Source organism: Myxine glutinosa, chromosome 5, assembly GCF_964187855.1.
Source record: "Myxine glutinosa chromosome 5, kmMyxGlut1.1, whole genome shotgun sequence".
Classification (NCBI taxonomy): Eukaryota; Metazoa; Chordata; class Myxini; order Myxiniformes; family Myxinidae; genus Myxine; species Myxine glutinosa.
Window position 1 is genome coordinate 180673050 of NC_136265.1, and position 27289 is coordinate 180700338.

General features: G+C 45.7%; 1 protein-coding gene across 1 annotated transcript in view; it reads left to right on the top strand.

Annotated features, from left to right (window-relative positions):
• Positions 1-27289, top strand: part of LOC137426634 (type-1 angiotensin II receptor A-like) — a 64305-nt gene that overhangs the window by 20908 nt on the left and 16108 nt on the right. Inside the window, exon 3 of the mRNA XM_068115342.1 lies at positions 5680-5919. Coding sequence (XP_067971443.1) covers positions 5680-5919 — 240 coding nt within the window. The remainder of the gene's footprint in view (positions 1-5679; positions 5920-27289) is intronic.

The window sequence follows — 27289 nt, forward strand, 5'->3', positions numbered from 1 at the left end:
TTGAGAGATTGTTGAGCGTTCGTTGAGAGATTGGGGAGAGGTTGCCGCGGTGATGAGAAGTGCGGCATTGGGGAAAATTGAATTTTTGATCGCACAACGAGCGCACAAGGATCTCCCAAACATTTACACAGAAACGGCTTTTTCGAGGCTGAGGAGATCATTGAGAGATCGGGCCAATTTTTGATCGCTCAATGGTCACCCAACGATCTCCGTGCTGTGTAAAGGGGGCCTTAATTACGCATTGTTGGAATATTCCTTTTGACCCCATCTGCTGAGATCCCTTAGACCTTTGAAGACCCTTCAAGTTCCACAAGACCACCAAGACCTCAAAAGAGCACAAAGACCCCGAAGACACTTAAAGACTCAAAGGCCCAAAGGACACAAAATAACCGGAAGACACAAAAGACCCTGAAGACCACAGTAAAGCCGTGAAGCTGTGATTATGTGTCTTAATTACAATACTGTTTGAACACCGGTTGCATCCTGTCTATTAATTACGTATTTTTGGAATACTATACCTTTCGACCCTTTAGAGTGCTGAGATCCCTTAGACCTTTGAAGACCCTTTAAGTCCACCAAGACCCTTAAGACCACCAAGACTCCAAAAGACCCAAAAGACCATGAAGACCCAAAAGACCCAAAAGACCCCAAATATCCAAAAGATCAAAAAGGCCCAAAAGACCCTGAAGAGCAATAAGACCCTTTCGACCCATTAGACCCCAAGATCCTGAAGACCCCCAATACCCTTAAGACCACTTTTACCTTTAGGACCCTTTCAATACCTTGGACACCTTTAGATCCCTTCAACCTTCCAACCTTTTATACAGTCGTGACCAAAAGTATTGGCACCCTTGCACTTTTTTCAAATAATGCACCATTCTGACAGAAAATTGTTGAAATGAAAAAATATCTTGGTATCCACATTTGTATGTATGTGGTTTGCAGTGGAACAAAACAAAAAAAGCTGAAAAAAATCACTAAATCGTATCTGAATCCACACAGAAATACTAAAATGGCCCGGACAATATTATTGGCACCTTTTAGAAGTTGTTAGAAATAATTAGATTTCAAGCAGGTGATTCCCCTTTACTTTGGAATTGAACTCACCTGTGGTGAGTTGCAGATGCCTGCAATATTTAAAAAAAACATCATTCAACCAGTTTGAATAGAGAAAAGGAGTCATTCTGCTGTTTTGTGTCACTGTGTGTACCTCATTGAGCATGGAGAAAAGAAAGGAAACGAGAGAATTGTCTGAGGAGGTCAGACACAAGATTGTAGCCAATCATGGGCAATCTCAAGGCTACAATTCCATCTCCAGAGACCTTGATGTTCCTGTGTCCACCATACGCAATGGTATCAGGAAGTGTAAGGCCCATGGCACTGTAGCCTACCTCCCTGGACTTGGCCGCAAGAGAAAACTTGATCGAAGATTGCAGCGAAGGATTGTTCGAATGGTGGAGAAAGCAGCTCAATCAACTGCTAAACAGATTCACGCTGACCTTCAGACAAAAGGTACGACAGTTTCAACTAGCTCCATCCGTCGCCAACTCGATGAAAGGGGGTTCTATGGTAGGAGACCCAGGATGGAGAGAGAGACATAAGAAAGCCCGACTGGAGTTCTCCAAAACACACCTGAACAAGCCAAAATCCTTCTGGGAGAATATCCTGTGGACAGATGAGACCAAATTGGAGCTTTGTGGTAAAGCACATCATCTCTATGTTTACAGAAAACAAAATGAAGCCTTCAAAGAAAAGAACACCTTCCCTACAGTCAAACATGGAGGAGGTTCAGTGATGTTTTGGGGTTGCTGTGCTGCCTCTGGCACTGGGTACCTTGAATGTGTGCATGGCATCATGAAATCAGGAGATTACCAAGGTATTTTGGAGCGCAATGTTCAACCCAGTGTCAGAAAGCTGGATCTCCCTCGAAGGTCATGGGTCTTGCAGCAGGATAATGACCCCAAACACACTTCAAAAAGCACCCGGGAATGGTTCGACAAAATGCTGGACTGTTCTGAAGTGGCCAGCAATGAGTCCAGATCTAAAGCCCATTGAACACCTGTGGGGAGATCTGAAAACAGCAGTTGGGAGAAGGCACCCTTCAAATCTGGGGGAACTGGAGCAGTTTGCACAAGAAGAGTGGGCCAAACTGCCAGTGGAGAGGTGGAGGAAGGTCATTCATGGTTATGGGAAGTGCTTGACTGCAGTAATTTTGTCCAAAGCTGCAGTGCTACCAAATATTAAGTCGAGGGTGTCAATAATTTTGTCAATGCCATTTATTTTTATTTTCTGATTTAAAAGGATATATTAAGTTCTGAATCAAAAACAAAGGTTCTGTAATATTAACAGTGAAATAAAGGATTGTGGAGACCAAATACTTCTGCCAATTTCAACCTATTTTTCGAGAAAATTGTAAGTTATTTGAAAAAAGTACAAGGGTGTCAATATTTTTGGCCACGACTGTACAGTGTAAACCTTTACACCTCTTAAGTACCTTTTGACCCCTTAGACCTTAACACCATGTAGACCATTACACCCTTTCACAGATTAACAGCTTGGTCCCTTGACCATTGAGAGCTTTACACCACTTGGACATTTTTTGATTACAAATAAATAATATCACCGATATTACAAATACATTTGTGCAAAATAATTGTTTGTATTATGATTGGTGTAAATCATGACAACACAGCAACTCAGTTACAGTCATTATCCTCAGTTAAAACAAGCCCGTGCCTCTACGACGACGCGTGGTGAGGCGAGCGAATTCTGGTCCGTCCGTGCGTCAGCGGCCGCTTTCGGTGCTGCTTTTGCTTTTTAGTTGGTGTTTGAATCCCGACCCAGCTATAAATCCCGACCCAGACGGATCGATTCGTCAATGTGTGTGCTCTCACTCCGATGGACGTTAAACGAGGCGTCCCATCAGCATCAGTTGACAGTTCAATTTTGTAAAGTCGTTAAAATGAGAGAGGAAAGTGATTTGGCCTTTTGCGCATTAACGCATATCGGACGTAACATGTTAATGAGGCAGTGCGATGTGGAAAGCATTTTCCGGTTCCCAAACTGGGGCCGAGCAAGTTTTGGAGTCATGTCTTGTGGGATCCATCTTGTAATAAAAGATTGAGTGATCTTAGCAAAATGATCTGTAAGGGACATTGGTCTGAAGTTTTCCGAAGAAGGTGGATTCGTTTTGCGTATCGGGACAACTATGGCACATTTCCACGCATCTGGAACCTTTCCCTGTTGAAAGGAGGAGTTAATTATGTGAGTTCGACGTGTTGCTCAACAGAGAATTCCTGGATACTGTGTGCAGATATCCCGTCAGGGCCACCAGAAGTTTTTTTTTGCCGAATCGTTGCCATTGCTTTTTGTTCTTCCCATGCGTTTACAGTTGGTTTTACGCATGGTTTTTGAGCTGGAAGGTAGGCCAGAAGGAAAGTCGTATCAAGAGGGTCGAGATCAGAAGAAACAGAAATAAAATAATTACTCTCGCCAGAGGAGAGGGGATTGCATTTGAGTCCGTTTGTTTATTTGTTTGTTTGTCCACACAGACCAAATATGATTTTCTCTGCAACCATTGGTCGGATTGACAGGAAAGTTTCACCAGAGGGGCACCTCCTCCTGGAGAATTTTTAAATAATAATTATGACGTCATAGGTCACGTGGTACGGGCGCCATCTTAGAAAAATCTTTGCACCTCTGTATCTCCGAAAGCACTGCATAGAAAAAACGAGACATGGCTCATTGTAAAGAACTCTCCAGAGGGAATAACATATGTTAATGACGATGCAATAGGTGCCTCCATTATGACGTCATAATTCGTTAAAACATTATGACGTCAAACAAGTACAAAACTTCATCCGATTAAGATGAAATTTCTTGAGCATCATCAAGGGATAAATTTCTGGAGGGAAAAAATAATAATGATGACGTCATCTGTCACGTGGTTCGGCCGCCATATTTGTTTTAACACAAAAGCCTTAAAAACCACTAAAACGCGTCCTGGCGAGGGTCTGCAATCTCTGATTGCCCTTTCTTGTTATTAATAGGATTCGCGATCACCAACTCTTCTTCCATGGCTATTCTGGGCACAGATATTGTCACATGATCCCATTGGTTTCCGGTTAAAACACGGATTTCACGTTACCATGCTGAGGGGTTGGAACGTTTGAAATGCTGGACACGCGTGAAATAATACTCAGTTTGAACTTTCACTATTCTTGACTTGACCTCGCTTCTGAATCTTTTCCAATTCTGAATATCTTCACATTGAAATGATATTTGCCGTTTGTGGATTAATGACTTCATTTCAGGAGTCGTCGATACTTTGTCACATGAATGCAACTTCACTTTACGAATTGTAAAATACGTTTAATAGCAGAATGGGGAGTTTGGTTGAAAGATTTACATTTTTTGTGAATCGACATCAGTGTTGCTTGGTACTTCTATCCATTCATGGATGCAAATACACTCATCAAAAGCTCGAATGACACTGTCTGGCATCGGCCGATTGTAAAGACATCGGATTACGTGAGGCTTTGTGGTTTGCGGCAGTGTTGGGAAACAAAGTATAGTGTTAGGATCAGACACAAAATATACCAGAATACTGATACACCAGAATACACCAGTTATGGTAATGAGGTTCCAAGTAATTCAACTTCAAACACGGTGATTGAGGTGACACTATACCCTTGCTTCCTTGCTCCCCACCCCCTCCTCGCTCCCACAACTCCCCCCGCCCCCCACCCTCTCTTGGTATTCCCATAAGCGAAGCGATGGGTGGGATTTGCTAGAGGCGGGTGGTATTTTGAGAGAGACCTGAGGTGCGGCCCCACGATCTCCGCGCATCTTTTTTACGACGCGGCAGTGCCGAGTGAGCGACGTGGTAAGGTGAAGTGAACGACAAGGTATTATGTATGCAGTTCAGTCACCTGCACTACCCCATGCAACATAATGTTAATTCACGGACAAAAGTACCCGAAGGTGGCATTCACTGTCACTCTGCCTAACACAACCAAAATACATCCTATTCTCCTTTGTAATAAATGGTTGATGGATCAAAGTAAAAAGTTCAGGCCCACCTATGGTATGCCCCGGTGCCTCGATGTCATCTGGTCCGCCTGCTGAATGTGCGATCTGCTTTCATTATATTCTGATCTGCTCCGATCTTATCTCCCTCCTTTCCTCTCTCCTCACCTCCCTCCTCTCTCTCTCTCTCTCTCTCTCATCGCTTACCTCCTCTCTCTCTCCCCTCCCTCCTCTCTCTCTCTGCCCTCCCCCCTCTCTCTCTCTCCCCTCCCTCCTCTCTCTATCATCCCTTCCCTCCTCTCTCTCTCATCCCTTCCCTCCTCTCTCTCTCCCCTCCATCCTCTCTCTCTCTCTCCTCCATCCTCTCTCTCTCTATCATCCCTTCCCTCCTCTCTCTCTCATCCCTTCCCTCTCTCTCATCCCTTCCCTCCTCTCTCTCCTCCCCTCCCTCCTCTCTCTCCTCCCCTCCCTGTCCCACTCCTCTCTCAGTATTCCCATCAGAAAAGCGACGAATACTATTTGATAGTTACTTACAAAATTCCCGGTTTCAAACGGGTGTGTTCCATAGGTGAGAAGTGTGAGATACAAGGTGCACTCGAACATGACCACATGGCATTGAGTTTCCTGCCTTCCACTCTTTTCCCCATTTAGGATCCTCCCTTTCATCATCACTCAGAACATGTATGCAAGTGTTCTCTTCATCTGCATCATGTCTCTCAACCGCTGCACGGCCATCTTGCATCCCATTCACAACAAGCTCTGCTGGTCCTACAAGCTCACGTTGCCAGTGACGTGCACGTTCGCCTGGCTGATGTCCACCATCCTGGCAGCTCCTGTTCTCTTGTACCGCATTTTGCTGGAGTATGATGACAGCTTCATGTGCCTTATGGTGTGAGTATGTGACTTTGACTTGTTTACTAATTTGGGGACTTGAGTTGCAATTGAAGTGGGCTTTAAGTTTATCATGGTTAGGCATGGCCTTTTCACATTAACATGTCACAATGACGTATGAAATCTTTATCTTTGTGAAGTGGAGACTTGGGATTTCACCAAAGCAATGTGCTTCGTGAATGGCCAAATTAAATGGAACTACATTCGAGTGGAAAGACGAATGCAGTTTCTTCTCCCGGACGGGATCTGTATCCTGCTGGTCTCTCAAAACGAGTTTGTTATCAACAAATGAATATGTCCCACAGGGATTTCCCAAGCACGGAAACTGTTCTCGCATGTGAGAAGGTGGGACATCAGTCTCCATGTTTTGAAACTAGAGGAGTACTCCACAAAGTTGAACATTTTACGTTTTTCAGCCAACTGCTAGGCCGGATCTGCATCTGTACCGTAACCGAAATTGGACCGGGTTTGTGGATGATCAGCCCAAGTAATCCACAAAGTATTTTTTTTCGATACATAGTCGAGGCTCGTGGAAGAGTACCGGTACACAAATGAACTACGCAACAGGAACAAAATTAACATAAGAGATAGGAGTAGGGGGGCAAAAACAAAGCCAAAGGCCAAGACAGAGGGAGGTGGACAAACAATTGGGTGTGGGGAGCAATGGGGGGCAGGAGAGGATGAACGGGGTGGACAGGATGGAGACAGAAGGAAACTCTCAGGAGCGAAAACTTTTTGGAGGTGGAAGGATCGGGGGGGGTGGGGGGGAGGGGAGGGAGGGGGTGAACGAGGGTAGAAAGATTATGGTTGTGGATTGGGGACGTGAGATGGTGGTGAACAGCTGTTTTGAAGACTTGGATTGAAGAGGATGTTGAAGTTGATTTCACAAGTGGGAAAAAGAGGAACGAATGAGTGGAGGTGGGCAGTGATCCTGCATTTCGGTAGTTTCACCAGAAGGGGGTTGATGGTGGACCGTGTGTGCCCCGCAGAAACCGAGGGGAGGGGGTAGGGGGGGGAGAGGGGGAAAGCACGGAAAGAGCAGACCGTGAAAGACCATAAAGGAGGTGGTAGAAGACAGGGAGACCACCGACCAGTCTGTGATGGTGAAGTGATGGGCCCATAGCCTCAGCTTCAGCACCGGTGATTCCTAACATCTTCAAGGTACATATATACAGACTTGGCATTTAATATGGATTTTTTTTTTTCTTGACGGGTTTAATTTCTGAACTCGGTATATCAATCTGGTGAGTTTATTTTACGCTTCGGTGATTTCTTTGTTAAAAGAACCATGTCACTGATTGTCTGTCGCAGCAAGAAGTAAATAACAGGATTATATCACAGGTGGCATGACAAAATGTATGGACAGGTACATTTGACGATTGGCTTCACAATCGGGTATATAAGGGTTGTTGCGTTCTGTATTAGTGGAAAACAACTGCTGCACGTCTACAAAAGTTATTGCCGCTTCCCCTGGAGATGGTCCGTCAACTCGACAATGCTGTTTGTCATTTAGTGGTGGCTTTATGAAATTCCGGCATGAAACAGCATGCTATTGCTTGGCAGTATGGCATCACTCAAGGTCAGGTGTCAAAGATCCTGAAACGAAATGCTCAGAGGGGTGTCCCTACTCCAATACCGAGGCCAGGACGTCCCCGCAGAACCACAAGGAGGGATGATCGCCAGCTGCACCGGTTATCCGCAATGGCCGTACCAAGTCAGCTAATCGGCTTAGGGCTGAATGGCAGCAACTGACAAATGTGCCTGTATCCAGAAGGCTAGTCAACCAACGACTGGTTCAAGCAGGCTATCGTGCCAGGCGTCCCCTGAGAAAGCCACGTCTGACCAGATAACCCCACCAGCGCCGATTGCAGTGGGCCAGAGAGCACCGTCAATGGCAGCCAGGACACTGGAATCACGTGATCTTCAGTGACGAGTCTAGATTTCTGGTCTATTGTGAAGATGGCCGCGTCCGAGTGCACAGACAAGTGCATGAAGCCTACAACGAAGATTGTATAGTGCCAAGAGTCCAAGCTGGAGGTGGTGGGGTGACCGTTTGGGCTGCTTTTCATGCAGGGGGCAAAACTGACCTGGTTGTTCTGAATGGAAACCTGAACCAGTTCAAGCACAGGGCCATTCTGGAAGAAACGTTGCTTCCATTTGTTTGTGCAGCCTTTTGAGGAAACCTTGTCTTCCAAGATGACAATGCACGGCCTCATCGTGCTCGCGTGATCCAACACTTTCTTGCTGACCGTGGTGTAGAGCATATGGAGTGGCCTGCCATGTCCCCGGATATGAATCCGATAGAGAACTTGTGGGCAGAATTAACGCGTCAAATCGACAACTTGGACCAGCAGCCTGCCTCTGTGCATGAATTGCAGCAGGCTATTGTAACTGCATGGCAAGCGATTCCTGTCCAAACCTTGGCAAATCTCGTGAACAGCATGCCTCAACGTGGATGTGCTCTCCTGAATGCTCGTGGGGGTTACACGATGTACTGAACTGTAATTTTACTGTCCGTAATCCCAGTCGTAATTTAACTTTTGTTTTTGTTCAAATTTTTTTTGGCTAATGTGCAAAATAAAGAGATACTTCTGGAAAACGCACAGAAGTTTAACACAGTACTGTCCATGAATTGAGTTCGATATCAGTTTACATCACTTTGAAGGATCAATTAATTTGCTTCGAAATGTCAAATGTGGTTTTTGTTTCTTTTAAAGGTCACATTAACAAAATCTAGAATAATTTCAACATAATTCCAATGAACTTTTGGTTCTAAGTCATCTTGAAAAGTAAATTCACCCCCACAAAAAAAATATTCCATATTAAATGCCAAGTCTGTATATATAGTCGCGTCCATGGGGTTAAGACCCCTGTGTGACGGATGGCCGACAAAGCTTTACCTCCAAGGCGTATACCCAAAACTATGGCGGTAGTGATACACGCGGGGGTGGAGGGTAGCTAGGGCTTACATGTACAGAGCTCACTGGGCTTCCTCGAACCCACCACGTATAAACAAGATAGAACACAAGGTATCGAAAATGCAACAAATAATGATTTGATGAAATAAAGCAATGGAACAACAAAAGGTGAGGCAAACTAAAATTCCTAAATGAGGGTCCCTCCATAAGGACTCATACACAGACACAGGGAGAAAGAAATAAAACAAGTCAGGAGACGACGATGGTTCACGAGCGAGTGGTATTCAATGACAAAGGACGGACTATAACCGAAACAGGCCCGGACAGGCCAGGCCCGGAAATGTCAAAACGAAGGTTACTGACCTTGAAATGAGATAGAAAATAATGTATAATCAGTTATGAGGTTAGTTAGCTACACAATACCGAAAATTCGGTTCGATTCTGACAACTTTGAAACTTTGACCTTTGTGACCTTCAAAGGTCAAAGATTCTGAAATTTGTTGGAAAACTTGTATTTCATGATGTATGTGATAATATAAGATCATGTATGACATTTCACCCTACCAGGAAGCAAACAATGTAATAAAACCATCAAAAATTGACTTTCCTAAATTTCGTGACCTTGTGACCTTGACGTTGGGGCGAAAATGAAAAATCGAGCTCCGTGGGGCTAGACACATGACATTGGCCTAACCATTTACTGAAACACCTGTCAGATTCCACCAACTCCCTTGGAGAAGATGTAGCTTGAACTCGATTACCCCCTAAAAAGACATCTCTTTCGGGCGTGGCTCCGCCCACAATAGGCACAATACGCCCACTCTAGGCAGGACACAACTAGATCAAGATATCAACCTCCCACCCAAGTTTCATCAAGATCGGATGATATCATCGGGTAGTTATGCTGCGGACAGACAGACACACAGACACACACCCATGACGAATATAGTGGTCACTCTGTTTGATAACTCGTGAACCAATAAAATGTGGTATGGTGCGTTGGCCGATACTCAGCTCTGGTCTCCTCAAACGGCCCTCGAACCCTGGTGGTCGTCGAATGGGTCCCGCTTCACTGCATGGGAAAACGCACGATGGCGTGAAGTCGCGCCGCAGCCAGCCGCCCATGCGAGGCAACAGGCAAGAGCTCCTCCCCGGGTCCTTCCCGTTCGGCTGCACCGAACTCCGACCGTCCCGAACCTCCCAGGAGCACACAAACCCCAAGCCGCATCCGAGAGCCAAAGGCAAAAGCGGCCGCTCGCCACGCAGCCAGCACCAGAGAAAAAGAGAATTGCGTCTGCTTACGATGAAGCCGAGCACACAGAGAGAAAATATGCGTCTGCTTCCACCAACGCCACAACAGAGAGAGCAAAATGGCGGTCGCTTCACCTTTTCTTTTCCCCGTTCTAGAAAGTTCTCTCTGACATCACGCTCGCTCCAATCACCGAGTGCCCAAGAATCGTCCCAACCAATCGTCCTTCGGGGCGTGGCCTCACGACCATTCTTGACGCCCATCGAGAATATTCGGCTGGGCGAGGTTGGAGTAACGGAGGGAGTACCATCGGCGATTATGTTGTTTTAACTATGTGCCGATTGCATGGCTGGCTGAGTAATTGTCGAAAGAACAAAGGGAAGAATCACAAGGGCAATTACACACTGGGAATTTATCTAGTTATCATAGCAATTTTTTTCCCTACCTAATTAGCATAGCTCCACCCCTCTCATGGAGACACATAAATGCTTACACGGACATTCGGCCCTAACTTAGATACATTGAGGTGGCTTCACAGCATATGGAGCATGCTAAACCGACACTATTCTATCTGGACTAAGGTAGTTAATTGCCTACCCACCCCCCCCCCCCCAGGCCCCGGGCCTAGAACCATAGCTCTTGTTAGGTTCAATGCAGGCGTTACCGTTCCAGCCTTAACAATTACCGACACACACTTAATTCGCCAATGAAATAAATTAGGAGGGGCTGTGGGAAGCCAGCCATAGCTACTTACCTGCTCTCCTTAACGTTCTACACCCCTCAACAACAATTAAAATATTTACACCGTTGAGTCCTCGCTCAATTCCTGGGGCAGGTAGAAAAATGTCAAACACGTTTACCCACCCCCACACATGTATTTCATTACCTACCCCCACACACGTAACAACATGCATATGTGTGTATTTATTATGTTTATATACATATATTTGTATGTGTATATGTACTGTTACGTGCTCCTCCCCAAACCCCGGTCACGTTGTACCTCCGAGCCCCGAGAGGAGTCATGGCAGAAAGATGTGTTATTCTGTGTGTCAAAGATCAATGGTGAAACCACACCAATTGTTACCAACAAACAAGTATTGTATTAAGGTCACACAAGAATAACAGTACAACAACAATATTAATCAATTGTTCAACCAATATATCATTCCTATGATGGTACCATCAGTTCCGTACAATATAACTCACTGTGCTCCAAATGAGCGAAAATAACATTCCCAATGTCTCTGTCCCGGCTTCAAGCCAAAGTCGATCCACGCTCCAGTGATCGTCAGAACGATGTTGTATCAAGACCAGAATCCCGCTCGGTTGACAGTCACACTGCCAAAGATGGGCAAAGGTGTCCTCAAGAGGCGACTGGGAAATCACACCTTCGGGTATGGATGTTCAACGGCCCCCCACACGGCGAACCGCAAATTCCCACTCGAAATCCTCGTTACACATGCAAACCAAGCTAACGGCTGGATGCGTTGAAATGGTTGGAGCGAGGTGAAAAACCTGGAGCGATGCAAAATCAGGCGCGAGGCAAAATGGCCAACGGTCCGTTCTCGAGACGTAACGGCACTCCAATGATTCTCTTCGGAATCAACCGCAAAACCTGTCACGCAGGTTTATTTGTCACAGCGATAACAACACTGTCGCAGGAATCCCTTTCCCAGGAAGGTAAAACGGTAAAACCCAAAGCTCACTCGTGACCCCCGTTCGCCAGTGTTTGCTCAAAACCTCAACGCAGCTCGGCTCCTTCTCCGACCTCACTCGCTCCGCCTCCTTTTCCTCTTTTCTTCTTCCTCTTCTTCTTTGTCCGGTTCCCGATCCGGTTTCCAGTTTCTTTTAAAACACGAACTTTTTTTACCTTTCGAAAACAGTTATCTCTATTTCACCTAAACGATAACAATAATAGTACATGGAACCAAAAATGTTTACAGTGGATGAGAACCACAACAACGGAAGTGACGAATCCGTAACAGTACGATGTGTATCTGTACAAGATCAACCTCTTCTGGTGAAACTGCCAAAATCAAGATTCTCTGCTCACCTTCACTCTTTCATTCCTCTTTTCTCACAACCTATGTGAGACCTATGGGCCGGTGCTCCTGCCTCACACCTAGCTCGGCTTCACGCTGTTGAAACCAAAGCTTTCAGAATTATTGGAATCTCCCGCGATGAAGCTATCTCTGAGGGCCTTTCACTCACTCACCGCAGGCAGGTAGGTGGTCTTTCTGTCTTCTACCGACTCCTCTCCGGCCTTGCACCCCCAGCTCTCTCTGTGCTCTGTCCCCCAAATATTCCTACAGGTCGCACAAGATCTGCCAGCAACCCTCTGATGGTTAAACTGCCGAAATCTCGGCTCTCTGCTCACCTTCACTCTTTCATTCCTCTTTTCTCCCGCCTCTGGAACAAACTCCCTCACTCCCTTCAATCCCACTCCTCCCTCCAGGTCTTTAAAACAGCTGTTCACCACCATCTCTTATCTTCCCCCATCCAAAACCTTGATCTTTTCTACCCCCGCTAATTCACCCCAGATCCACCTTGTTTGGAATTCCAACTTCTTTCCTGGAAGTCCTGGCAGTGTCCATATGTTTTATACCTCTCCCACCGCCCCCTTCCCACGCCCCCCCCCCCCCAAAGCCCTCGCCCTCTCTCAGATCTCTCGATGTCTCCATGTCTCTCGGTCCCTGCTCTCAAATGTTGTGTTTGTGTCCTTCCCCCCTCTCTCCCCATCTTGTCTACCGCTCCCTATGTTATATGTTTTATGTGTCGGTTTGTCTTTCTGTGTGATTAATGTTCGCTCTTTCACGAGCCTCGACCTTGTATACAAAAAAAAAAAAAAAAAAAAAAAAAAAAAAAAAAAAAAAAAAAAAAAAAAAAAAAAAAAACCTCTGGAACAAACTCCCTCAATCTCTTCAATCCCACTCCTCCCTCCAGGTCTTTAAAACAGCTGTTCACCGTCGACAGACATGGGATCCGCAACAATAAATAAGTAAATATATATATATATATGTATATATATACAGTATATATATATATATATATATATATACTGTATATATATACCGTATATATATATGTATATATATACCGCTCTAACAGGGGAAATGGCCTTTAAAATGCATGTTGTTGTTGTTGTATATATATATCTGTGCAGCGTCTGTCCTGTGTTGTCACTGAAACTACTTTCTCAAACTTTTGTGAAATCGTACCAAACTTCTGGTATGCACATATCTCTCCCGTCGGTATGTCCTAAGGGTATTTCTTTTGAAAAAAATTCCAAATCTTTTTTTTTTGGGGGGGGAATTTTTTGGGGAATTTTTTTTTCCCCAACTTCAATTGTTTATAAAAAGTAATATCACGTATATTACAAATACATTTGTGCAAAATAATTGTTTGAATTATGATTGGTTTAAGCCATGGCAAAACGGCAACTCAGGTACAGTCATTTATCTACCTATCTACACATCTACATATATCTACACATCTGGGCGGTGTCTGTGTTGTCACTTAACGACTCCCTCAAACTTTTGTTACCGTGGTTGTGAAGTGTTTTTAATAACGTTGTGGTGGTTTTGAATCACGTGGTGGTGAGGTATTTTGAATTATGTCGTGGTGAGGTGTTTTTTAATGACGTGGTGGTGAGGTGTTTTTAAATCACATGGTGGTGAGGTATTTTGAATTATGTCGTGGTGAGGTGTTTTTAATGACGTGGTGGTGAGGTGTTTTTAAATCACATGGTGGTGAGGTGTTTTTAAATCACGTGGTGGTGAGGTATTTTGAATTATGTCGTGGTGAGGTGTTTTTAAATCACATGGTGGTGAGGTGTTTTTAAATCACATGGTGGTGATGTGTTTTTAAATCACGTGGTGGTGAGGTATTTTGAATTATGTCGTGGTGAGGTGTTTTTAAATCACATGGTGGTGATGTGTTTTTAAATCACATGGTGGTGAGGTGTTTTTAAATCACGTGGTGGTGAGGTATTTTGAATTATGTCGTGGTGAGGTGTTTTTTAATGACGTGGTGGTGAGGTGTTTTTAAATCACATGGTGGTGAGGTGTTTTTAAATCACATGGTGGTGATGTGTTTTTAAATCACATGGTGGTGAGGTGTTTTGAATTACGTGGTGGTGAGGTGTTTTGAATTACTTGGTGGTGAGGTGTTTTGAATTATGTGGTGGTGAGGTGATTTGAATTAGTTGGTGATGAGGTGTTTTGAATTACGTGGTGGTGAGGTATTTATAATTACATGGTGGTGAGGTGTTTTGAATTAGTTGGTGATGAGGTGTTTTGAATTATGTGGTGGTGAGGTGTTTTGAATTAGTTGGTGATGAGGTGTTTTGAATTATGTGGTGGTGAGGTGATTTGAATTAGTTGGTGATGAGGTGTTTTGAATTACGTGGTGGTGAGGTATTTATAATTACATGGTGGTGAGGTGTTTTGAATTAGTTGGTGATGAGGTGTTTTGAATTATGTGGTGGTGAGGTGTTTTGAATTAGTTGGTGATGAGGTGTTTTGAATTATGTGGTGGTGAGGTGTTTTGAATTAGTTGGTGATGAGGTGTTTTGAATTACGTGGTGGTGAGGTGTTTTGAATTACTTGGTGGTGAGGTGTTTTTAAATGATGTGGTGGTGAGGTGTTTTTAATTTCGTGGTGGTGAGGTGTTTTTATTACGTGTTTTATGGCTGTGAGGTGTTTTTAATTTCGTGGTGGTGAGGTGTTTTTATTACGTGTTTTATGGCTGTGAGGTGTTTTTAATTTCGTGGTGGTGAGGTGTTTTTATTACGTGTTTTATGGCTGTGAGGTGTTTTTAATTTCGTGGTGGTGAGGTGTTTTTATTACGTGTTTTATGGCTGTGAGGTGTTTTTAATTACGTGGTGGTGAGTTGTTTTTATTACGTGTTTTATGGCTGTAAGGTGTTTTTAATTTCGTGGTGGTGAGGTGTTTTTATTACGTGTTTTATGGCTGTGAGGTGTTTTTAATTTCGTGGTGGTGAGGTGTTTTGAATTAGTTGGTGATGAGGTGTTTTGAATTATGTGGTGGTGAGGTGATTTGAATTAGTTGGTGATGAGGTGTTTTTAATTACGTGGTGGTGAGGTGTTTTTATTACGTGTTTTATGGCTGTGAGGTGTTTTTAATTTCGTGGTGGTGAGGTGTTTTTATTACGTGTTTTATGGCTGTGAGGTGTTTTTAATTACGTGGTGGTGAGTTGTTTTTATTACGTGTTTTATGGCTGTAAGGTGTTTTTAATTACGTGGTGGTGAGGTGTTTTTATTACGTGTTTTATGGCTGTAAGGTGTTTTTATTACGTGTTTTATGGCTGTGAGGTGTTTTTAATTACGTGGTGGTGAGGTGTTTTTATTACGTGTTTTATGGCTGTAAGGTGTTTTTAATTACGTGGTGGTGAGGTGTTTTTATTACGTGTTTTATGGCTGTGAGGTGTTTTTAATTTCGTGGTGGTGAGGTGTTTTGAATTAGTTGGTGATGAGGTGTTTTGAATTATGTGGTGGTGAGGTGATTTGAATTAGTTGGTGATGAGGTGTTTTTAATTACGTGGTGGTGAGGTGTTTTGAATTATGTGGTGGTGAGGTGATTTGAATTAGTTGGTGATGAGGTGTTTTTAATTACGTGGTGGTGAGGTATTTATAATTACATGGTGGTGAGGTGTTTTGAATTATGTGGTGGTGAGGTGTTTTTATTACGTGTTTTATGGCTGTAAGGTGTTTTTAATTACGTGGTGGTGAGGTGTTTTTATTACGTGTTTTATGGCTGTGAGGTGTTTTTAATTACGTGGTGGTGAGGTGTTTTTATTACGTGTTTTATGGCTGTGAGGTGTTTTTAATTTCGTGGTGGTGAGGTGTTTTTATTACGTGTTTTATGGCTGTGAGGTGTTTTTAATTACGTGGTGGTGAGGTGTTTTTATTACGTGTTTTATGGCTGTAAGGTGTTTTTATTACGTGTTTTATGGCTGTGAGGTGTTTTTAATTACGTGGTGGTGAGGTGTTTTTATTACGTGTTTTATGGCTGTGAGGTGTTTTTAATTTCGTGGTAGTGAGGTGTTTTGAATTAGTTGGTGATGAGGTGTTTTGAATTATGTGGTGGTGAGGTGATTTGAATTAGTTGGTGATGAGGTGTTTTTAATTACGTGGTGGTGAGGTGTTTTGAATTATGTGGTGGTGAGGTGATTTGAATTAGTTGGTGATGAGGTGTTTTTAATTACGTGGTGGTGAGGTATTTATAATTACATGGTGGTGAGGTGTTTTGAATTATGTGGTGGTGAGGTGTTTTTATTACGTGTTTTATGGCTGTGAGGTGTTTTTAATTACGTGGTGGTGAGGTGTTTTTAATTTCGTGGTGGTGAGGTGTTTTAAATTAACAAACCAGGCCAAATGTCAGCTAAATTCATAAATATTTAGAGGTAGTCCAGCACCCTTGAACATTTCCCCCTATAGGCCATGTGATTGAGGTCACGTAACACTAAAAACTGATGAATCTGTCAAAGACCGCATTCTCCCTGTGACTGATAAAGTTATCGATTTTGCAAAGAAGCAGCTTGACCTCAATCAGCCACGGGATGATTATAAAGAACTTCTGGAACTGACCATTTTGTTTCTTGGAGGAGTTCCTGCTCGTGGCATTCATTTCCGTGCTCCTGGTGCGATTCACCTTGCAAGATGGATGTCGAAGGCCATCTACAGTCTCAAAATCTGGCTTTTCCACCAACAGTTCAAGCTGACGGCACGAGAGAGGAATGGCCTACGAGAAATTTGTCTGTTTGTTTCTGGTGTATTTGCAAGCCTGGATGAAAGCTCCAAGTGCAGCTGAAGCTCCAATGAATGATCTGCTGCTGATGAAGACCTTGATCTCTTACAAGACTGCAAGTCGTGCAATCTCAACAGCCACCAGTGAGAAGTTGAGGAACCATCTGTGGTACTTGTCAGAAGAGCTGGTGGGGTTGGCCTTCTTCGACAAACAAGTGCCTATCGCTACTAAACAACTGATGGTGGAAGCACAGAAAGGCGAGCGTCCATTAGATGAAGAACCATCAAAGATGCCACGGCCTGACATGAAAGCCTTAAGCGAGAAGGGAATTGAAGAATTTGTGTCACCACACACAAAAACATTCTTCGAAAAGTTAAAAATCTCGTCAGACTTTTTAACTGTGGATCCAAGCACACGGGGTGACCATGAAGGCTACAGAGCTGCTGTGGAACAGATCAGGGAGTTGAAGGTTGTAAATGACCATGCTGAACGAGGTGTGGCCCTCATGAAAAGTTACAACCGGCTCCTTACCAAGGACGAGGAGCAACTCCAATTCTTACTTCAGGTCATGTCTGAACACCGCCGTACTTATCCCGACTGTCGGAGAGCAACATTGGCTAAAATCAGGCAGCAATGATATGACTTATGTTGGTGAGAACCTTCCTTGACTAGAAACTAATATAATAACATCAGGAAATATAATATCAGGAATGTTAAATAGAATGAGAAATGAAAACAACTTTAAGAAGTGTATTTGTACAGTAGTATATTTTGTTGTGTGCTCTCTAAATATAAAATTTTGATTCTTGAAGGTGCCTGGACTACCTCTGAATATAAACAGACTTGTATGGAATTTTGACTGCAGTGTGATTATCCCAGATGGATCACAACTAGGCCATGGGAACATTCATATTAACATTTTAAACTTTTCACCCCGTTTAAGGGCCACCCTTATATATATATATATATATATATATATATATATATATATATATATATATATATATATATATATATATTGTTACAGACGCGGTTGTGGATGTTAGTTTACCGAGCGGTTTGGTATGACCACGTCTGCACAAGTTACCCGATTATACTCGAACGTTGCCGAGTCGCGCTACGCTAGGTCAATAAAGGAAAAGGACACCACGGCTGGGATTCAAATGACACGACACCAAGGGTTCAGTTCTCAAGACCTCCGGAGGAGGTTATATTATGGCGGAAGGTTAGATTACAACTACAAGAGGGACATCATAGAAAGACAAGCACTTAGACACACTCTTATATTAACCCCAACAGACGACAGATAAACGGGACAAAAGGCTGACTCACACGGGGATTGATGGCAAGGAAAGCGGGTATCGATGGCTCAAGGTGCACTCTTGGCTCAAGGACAGGGTACTGTACGGTCCAGTAGATGCAGGGAGGTCACAGCGCTCGGAGGTCACGACTGGTTCTTCCTCTTCAAGCTCGGGGCGCATCTGACGTCACGTCCGGTACGTGGCCGCGTATATCCGGCGGGGAGTGACACGCCCTCGGCTCGTTAGCTCCGCCCCAGATGGAATCGGCTCGTTGCTTCTCATTGGGTGCGTGCGGGGGGGTTACCGGCTCCACCCTTGACGAGGGGCTGACAGGGAGCCCCTTCGTGGTAACCCCGTGGAGCGCATGGTCATGGCGGCTAACCGAGCCGGTGTGAGGACGCACACTCCCCCCGCGCGCCGTTGTTGTAGTTGTTGTTGTAGCTGTAGTTGTTGTTGTTGCTGTAGTTGTTGTTGTTGTTGTTGTTTGGGGAAGAAGATGGGAGGAGGTAAGGGAAGGTCCTAAACTCACTACTGGTGCCATATAATCACATTCTGGTGCAACGAAGAGTCAGAATTAATGGAAACGAGTCCTTAACTGACATAGACTAAGAATAACTAGCAAGATGTCCGAAAGTTGTCTACGTGAGATGCGGTGGACCTGGGCACGACATTTAATGGGGGAAAAAGGGGAAGGTCAGTTCTACAGAGTGTTGTTTACAGACAATGGGACTAGGGAATGGGGGATTGGGGATAGTTGGGGAGTATTGGGGAAATAGGGGAATATTTACAAGCGGATATGGAGGCCAAATTCCATATTCGCAACATTGCTCCCTTCTCTACCCTCGGGGCGTCCCGACCCGATAAATTTTTACCTATTTTAGTGTGGCACTCAGATGTAGTTCCCTCTACTATTAACTCTACCCTGAGTGCGACAGTTTTACAGATATTCACAAATGAGTAAATATGTCCCCCTGCGACGTTGCACCCTTCTCCTCACAGAAACACACCCACAGGATAACCGAATCCGGAAAGAATTCGCAAACTAAACATACAGCCGGTAGGGAGCATTATTTACAAGACTACGCTGCTATTTACACTACAATCCAGGACCTGTTTTTGGAGGAACACATGCAGATGTTATGCATAGAGAGAGCACGCATGCCAGCATCGATACACCAACCCACGAGTGCTCTGTGGCCTACGGCCTTTAATAATGTGCAGAGCACCCCTTCCCAGCACCAAAAGCACCACCCCATCACACAGTCAGCACCATCCGGTGCACCAATAAAGTGTCTATAAATCATTGTGTGGTGTCGCAGCCGGCCGATGTTCTGCCGCTGGTCTTGCCTTCGTGTGGTGCACTTGGCCTTCTTACTTCTTTCAAAAATAAAGAAAGGCGCCAACCGCGTCCATTTCTTTATTGTGGCTGTCAGGGGCCAACTAAGAGTGGTTCACCTGTTTGGCATAGGTGCCACGTTGACCCATAGGTCCATCCACGGGTGGTGCTTGGCCGCAAAAGAGCTGCAGTCCATGGTGGGTGGCCACAAACATTGCGGTCCATATGGTGTATCGATCCAGGCAGCAAACAGCGAAAGTGCAGGCCCACAACTGCGAAGCCAGCACCTCTCTCTCCTCTCTCTCTGCCCCAAAACCAGATCCTCGGAGGTGGGAGACAAAAGAAGAAGACAAGTGAGTAAGGTGGTAAGGGTGCAAAAGTGCACGCAATACAAGGTGATGCACACTGGGGGCACATGGGAACCAGGTGAGACAGGTACGTTCCTATCGTACGCCCCCCCCCACCAGGTAACCTACATGGCCCCTCCCTTACCCCTTACTGTATCCACAAAACACAACACTACCCATAAACATCTACTTTACAAATCAACAAACATCCCTACTGTCTTCCCCGTTCCTCCCATATACCAAATTCGTCTTCTCTCCCTCCTAACCAATCAAATTTGCCATTTTCAACTCTCATCAAAATTTGCCATCTCCAACTGCACATCAAAATTTGCCATTACCAATTCATCATCAGTCCCTCCTAGGGAGGGAGAGATGGAATCACCCCAATGTCTCATCCACGTCGTGATGCGTCTCACAAATCCTCACAGCAATTCTCATTTCTGCACACAGAACAAAGAAAACACAGGTGTGGAGTCATCATCATCACCACAGGTAAGTGGCTGCGTATGGTGCGACAGGTTCATCAATCCTAACTATTTCCTAAATGACTTTAACAACTTTACACTACCCGGGGTCTTTCTCCGGCCAAACCATTGGCCCTCTTACACTATGGGTTCTAAAAACCAATTCCCATTGGCCAAACTGTGGTGCTTTTCAATTTGGGGTCTCACTCCCCCGATTCATCTCCCGGTGCCCTCACACAATTTCTGGGCTGTGGCGTGTACCTCTCCCAGTGGGTCTACCCACCTGCACACCTCCACCACTGCAGTTGCCTCCGAGCTTACCTGCTCCTCACCCTAACCTAACTACCTGGGGAAGGCCCTCTGGCGCTCTCCCCACTCGGTGCCCTCCCTGGCACTGGGCTACCCGGGTCCGTCCTCCGGATCCTCGGGCCCCATCCACAACTCTACCGGCTCCCAGAGCCCACCTGCGGCCTCACCTGGCCGACATCCTCACAGTGGTGGAGTGCCCAACCAACTACACACACTAACAGGCTACACGCCCAGCCATTTCCACAACACTAATGCACCCATTCACAATACCATTCTGCAACCGCACCACAGATGCCAATATCCTACCACAATTTACCTGTACCCTCTACCTAACACTTACACTACCCGCCCCGGGTACTCGTGAAAGGGGTCCACTCTTCCCCATCCACACCTTCGCACCATGCACACCACTCCGTACCACTTACTCCAACTCTCTCCACACACCTGTACTTGCACACCTGTGCTCTCACACCTGGTGCCACCTGCACCCTTCTCTCCCCAAGCGCATTCGCGCTGATCCACACACTCACTACTCATACACTGCTCCACACACCTGTCCAGTTGCACACCTGTGCAATCACACCTGTTCAATTCTCACACACACGGCATCATCTCAGCTAACTACTCCCTTCTGAAACTTGCGCTTCCCAGTCGTCCCTTTAAACTATTGCGCTCCCACGTCATTATCATCCACACTAATCTACCTGCGTCCCCACTATAGGTATCAGTCACTAACTAAACTTAACGTTACCTAATGTCAATCTTCTAGGGCCCTACACACGATATATCCTAACCCACCCGGGCTAGTTTTCACTGCCATCAACCCCATAAGCTATTGCTCCTTTGCCCCCACCATGGGAAGGGTGGCAGGGATGCCACCCTTACCCACCGGGCCCATCGCTCACTACCAATTTTGCACATCAAATTTCAACAAATTAAAAATTTGCCAATCACTACCCATCATCTGCCAATCACTACTGCCAATCCCTTGCCAATCATCAAATTTTGTTTTTCTCTAATTTTGGGGCCAAAACACTAACCTCATCACCCAGTCTACTCACTAATGCCTCTCGGTGCGCCAATTCCTGTCCAAAGCCCGGCTTCGTAAAGCCGAGCAATGAATGTGGGTTGTTTGGTGCCAGCGGCTGGATGCGTCCGGCACTCGGTGCAGGGACGGGGGCTTACCCGGGCCGAGATCCCACGCACCATCTCGGCGTGGAGCCATCCAATGTCCCGCTCTCGACCTGCCGGACTGCCTCAACAAAAAGTGGTCGCCATGACGACCCTTTCTATCGGGCTGCCCGCTCCGCCTAGTGGAGCACGGACGCAGCCGTTCAAAGCGAGGCCCGGCACGCACCGAGGGCCCGCTTCGGCTAACAGTCGACCTAACCTCTAACCTGGTTACCGTCGATGCTTCACCTGGATTCTTACACGCATACGCTACACCTTTCGTGCGCATACATCCAGCCGTCTCCATGCTCCTCGTACCTTTCCTTACACACCCAGGTACCCTCATTCCACTCACAGCCTTGGTCACACACCTGACCACCGAACACTTTGGCACACATTCGTTGGTCGCACACCTCACCAACACACCTCTTCGCGCCCCCTCCTCTGTCACCTCCTCTGTGACAATCACAGGTGTGCTCTCATTCGCACACCCAACCACGTGCCTCACTACCAACTCCAGCGTGCATTCCCACTCACGCTCTACCATTCCAGGTGTGCATCCTTCCATCCCAGGTGTACATCCTCGCTCACCTGTCACAACCAACTCACTCTCCTTGTCACTCTCACTACTCTCACCTCCATTCTTGACAGCGCACTCACCCTTACTCTTGACAGCGCACTCTTTCCTCATGCACCTGTCCGTCACACACCTTTCTCACGCACACTCTCCCGTTACACCCTCTGTAACACACACCACAGGTGGACACTCTTCCTTACTTCTGACAGCGCACTCTTTCCTCATGCACCTGTCCGTCACACACCTTTCTCGCGCACACTCTCCCGTCACACCCTCTGTAACACTCACCACACCGCGCTTCCATGTGCCCCCTCGCACCCGCGCTACGACCGACTCACTCTCGCCAGCACCCTCACTCCTTGGCACGCACTTTTTCCTCACACACCCCAGAGTCGGACTTTCTTGCACACCTCCTCTTTCGCACACCAGACCTGTCGCACACTTCACCAACGGCCTCTCACGAACACCCGGGTCTATCTCGACCCCCAAGCTTCTTAAATCCCCTGGCGCATCATACGCACGACCATATTGGTCACCACTTACACCGGGTCCTCTTCCTCTTCGCTTCTCCTCCATCACCTGCGAATCCCTCATCCGGTTAATGAGCACATCATCACGATTTGAACACAGGCTTTGGACCAATTCTTTTACTTCCTCCTTTATCTCTTTCTTATCCCCTCTCCGTCGCTTCTTAATTTCGCTCATCCCTTCTTCCACTTCTTCTAGTTTCTGCTTCACCTCTTTTATTCCCCGGTACGTCTCCTCCAGCTCGTCCTCTAAGGCTACCTTGACCGTTTCCATGTGCGTCCTCACCTGCCGGTCCTTCGTCTCCATTACCTCTATCACCTCGTCCAGCCTCGTTGTCAGTCCCTCACGTACCATCTGACATTCCCTCTTCGTCGCTATCAAGTCATCTTTTAGTTCTTTCTGTGTCGCTTTCAACCCTCCTAATACCGCAGTGTTCCTTTGAACCTGCTCCGTTACTTCTTTTTGTCCCTCCGTCAGCTGTTCCACCTCCTGCGTCAGGACCTCTATGCCCCCTTGTAACTTTACAGTCCCCTTTCTCACCTCCTTCTCCATGTGCTCCTTACAGTGCCTCACCTCCTCGCGCACTCCTCCGACCTCCTCACTCACTCCTCCTCTGATCTCCTCTCCCATCACTTGCATCTCCTGCCCAGATGCCACCCTCATCTGCTCCATTTCCTCCCTGTGAGCATCCAGTTTGGTTTCTACCCCCATTCTGACCCCCTCTATCTGCTGCCCCATTTGTTTAACTTCCCTTTCCGCTTGGTCCCTTATGTCCCTCAATTTGCCTTCCATGGTGTTTTCTAACCCCTCTAACCCTTTTTGCATCCCTTCCATTTGATTCTCTTGAGCGGCCATTCTGTTTTCTACCCCCGTTAACCCCTCCTGTATTTCCCCTAATCTATTGTCCAATTTCCCAAATTTCTCGTCTAATCCCTTAAAATTATTGTCTAACCCCTCACTGGTACCCCTCGCTTCGTCCCTCATTACCCCCATTTGGTTTCCCATTACCCCCAATTGCTCACTCCGAGCCCTCGCTTCGTCCCTCATTACCCCCATTTGGCCCTCCAATCGCTCACTATCAGCCCTCATTTGCTCACTAGTCTGGGCCATAAGGGCCTTCATTTGTATAAAAAAAAGGTTCCAATCCACCAGGGGCGCTGCCACGGTCGCGGGCGCGGTGACCAGCGAGGCGCCATTTTGCGCGTCTACTACCCTCGCTGCTTCGCTCTCCTCGCGTCCCTCATGTCCCTCAATTTGGTCCTGGACCGACCCTGCCTCACTCTCCACTACCGGACCCCAGCCGACTTGGTCTGCCATAGCGCGACTTTCAAAATTCGGGTTTTTATTTCCGTATAACAAAATCAAATTTCGCCGTTATAATTTCGCGCGGGAAACGCGCTCCGAATCGATTCTACTACAAATTTGGGCCTAATAAATTTAGTCCCGGGTTCGAATTCCACTCCTCGACACCAATTGTTACAGACGCGGTTGTGGATGTTAGTTTACCGAGCGGTTTGGTATGACCACGTCTGCACAAGTTACCCGATTATACTCGAACGTTGCCGAGTCGCGCTACGCTAGGTCAATAAAGGAAAAGGACACCACGGCTGGGATTCAAATGACACGACACCAAGGGTTCAGTTCTCAAGACCTCCGGAGGAGGTTATATTATGGCGGAAGGTTAGATTACAACTACAAGAGGGACATCATAGAAAGACAAGCACTTAGACACACTCTTATATTAACCCCAACAGACGACAGATAAACGGGACAAAAGGCTGACTCACACGGGGATTGATGGCAAGGAAAGCGGGTATCGATGGCTCAAGGTGCACTCTTGGCTCAAGGACAGGGTACTGTACGGTCCAGTAGATGCAGGGAGGTCACAGCGCTCGGAGGTCACGACTGGTTCTTCCTCTTCAAGCTCGGGGCGCATCTGACGTCACGTCCGGTACGTGGCCGCGTATATCCGGCGGGGAGTGACACGCCCTCGGCTCGTTAGCTCCGCCCCAGATGGAATCGGCTCGTTGCTTCTCATTGGGTGCGTGCGGGGGGGTTACCGGCTCCACCCTTGACGAGGGGCTGACAGGGAGCCCCTTCGTGGTAACCCCGTGGAGCGCATGGTCATGGCGGCTAACCGAGCCGGTGTGAGGACGCACACTCCCCCCGCGCGCCGTTGTTGTAGTTGTTGTTGTAGCTGTAGTTGTTGTTGTTGCTGTAGTTGTTGTTGTTGTTGTTTGGGGAAGAAGATGGGAGGAGGTAAGGGAAGGTCCTAAACTCACTACTGGTGCCATATAATCACATTCTGGTGCAACGAAGAGTCAGAATTAATGGAAACGAGTCCTTAACTGACATAGACTAAGAATAACTAGCAAGATGTCCGAAAGTTGTCTACGTGAGATGCGGTGGACCTGGGCACGACATTTAATGGGGGAAAAAGGGGAAGGTCGGTTCTACAGAGTGTTGTTTACAGACAATGGGACTAGGGAATGGGGGATTGGGGATAGTTGGGGAGTATTGGGGAAATAGGGGAATATTTACAAGCGGATATGGAGGCCAAATTCCATATTCGCAACAATATATATATATATATATATATATATATATATATATACAGTATATATATATACAGTATATATATATACAGTGTATATATATATATATATATATATATATATATATATATATATATATATATATATATATATATATATATACACTACCTGTCAAAAGTTTTAGAACACCTAAATTTTTCCAGTTTATATTGAAATTTACGCAGTTTATTGTCTCAATGTACTCTTAAATTAAGCATAGAACAAATAAAAAATTGGAGATAAAAAAGAAATCATAGAATCATTTTGTTTAACTTAATTTAATTTAAAATTTTGACAGCAAAGTCGCCACCTTTTGCAGATATAACCGCCGAACACCCTCGTGGCATTCTTTCTACAATGGAAAACAAATATTGTTTGGGAAGTTCTTCCCAGCACTGTTGCAGAAGTTCCCACAAATGTGTTGCACTTGTAGGTTGCTTTGCTTTCACCCTTCTGTCCAGTTCATCCCAAACCAGCTCGATGGGGTTTAAGTCTGGAGACTGTGCTGGCCATTCCATGATTTGAAGCCTACCGTCTTGTTCTTTTCCTCGAAGGTAGTTTTGACATAGCCTGGAGGTGTGTTTAGGGTCATTATCTTGCTGTAGGATGAACCCCTGACCAACTAGACGTATACCAGAGGGTATTACATGGCGCTGCAAAATGATGTGGCAGCCCTTTTGGTTCAGGGTGCCAGTCGCTCTGTGCAAGTCGCCGACTCTGGATCCAGCAAAAGAGCCCCAGACCATCACGCTTCCTCCTCCATGTTTGACAGTTAGTGTCAAACACTGAGGAACCATCCTTTTGCCGACTCGACGGCGTACAAAAACCCTGCGTGATGAACCAAAGATTTCAAATTTTGATTCATCGGTCCATAAGACCTTCTTCCAGTCTTCAATAGTCCACTGGCGGTGCTTCATGGCCCAGGCAAGCCTCTTTTTCTTATTTTGCCATCTTTGCACTGGCTTTCTTACTGCCACTCGACCTGTCAAACCTGCAGCTTGAAGTCTTCTCTTCACAGTTGAAACTGAGACTTGCTTACTTCGACCAGTTTTAAGCTGTGCTTGAAGCTGTTGTCCTGTGAGCCGCCAATCACGCAAGCTGTTGACTCTCAGAAACTTGTCTTCTGATTCTGTTGTGGCTTTGGGTCTGCCAGACCTCTTCCTGTCAGAGTTTCCTCCAGTTTCCAATATACTACTCCCTGCAGTGCAATATTGTCCAAATAATGCTTCAGAGGGTGTAATCACAGTCTGTTCCAATACTGCTTTTATACAGACAGGGGGTTTGTAATCAAGTAATCAGCAGAGGTTGCGACACCTGTAGGAATTGTTTGCATCAACTTTCAAGGCTTAATTTACTTACATTGCTGCAGAACAGCTGTAAGTTGTTACCCCATTACTTGTTCCCTGAAGAAGGCCTTTTTTTTTTTTTTTTAACAATATAACTGTGCAATTTACATTATTTTCCCATTTTTGCTAACCTAAACTTTTTTTTAACCTCGAGCAGTTTACTGCTTACCTTTGGACCATTTCAGGTTATTTACTGGACATTAAATTGCATAAATTTCAATAAAAACTGGAAAAATTGAGGTGTTCTAAAACTTTTGATCAACAGGCAACAACAACAACAGGCATTTTAAGGCCATTTTCCCTGCAAGAGCAGGGGTTAGCCTTGCGGTCCCCCATGACAATCTTCTCCATTTTGCCCTATTTTCTGCATCTCTCCTTGTTAACCCCGTTTCCCGCATTTCTTCTTAGACCATCTTTAGCCAAGTCTTTCTCGGTCTTCCCCGTCCTTTACTTCCTTCTAC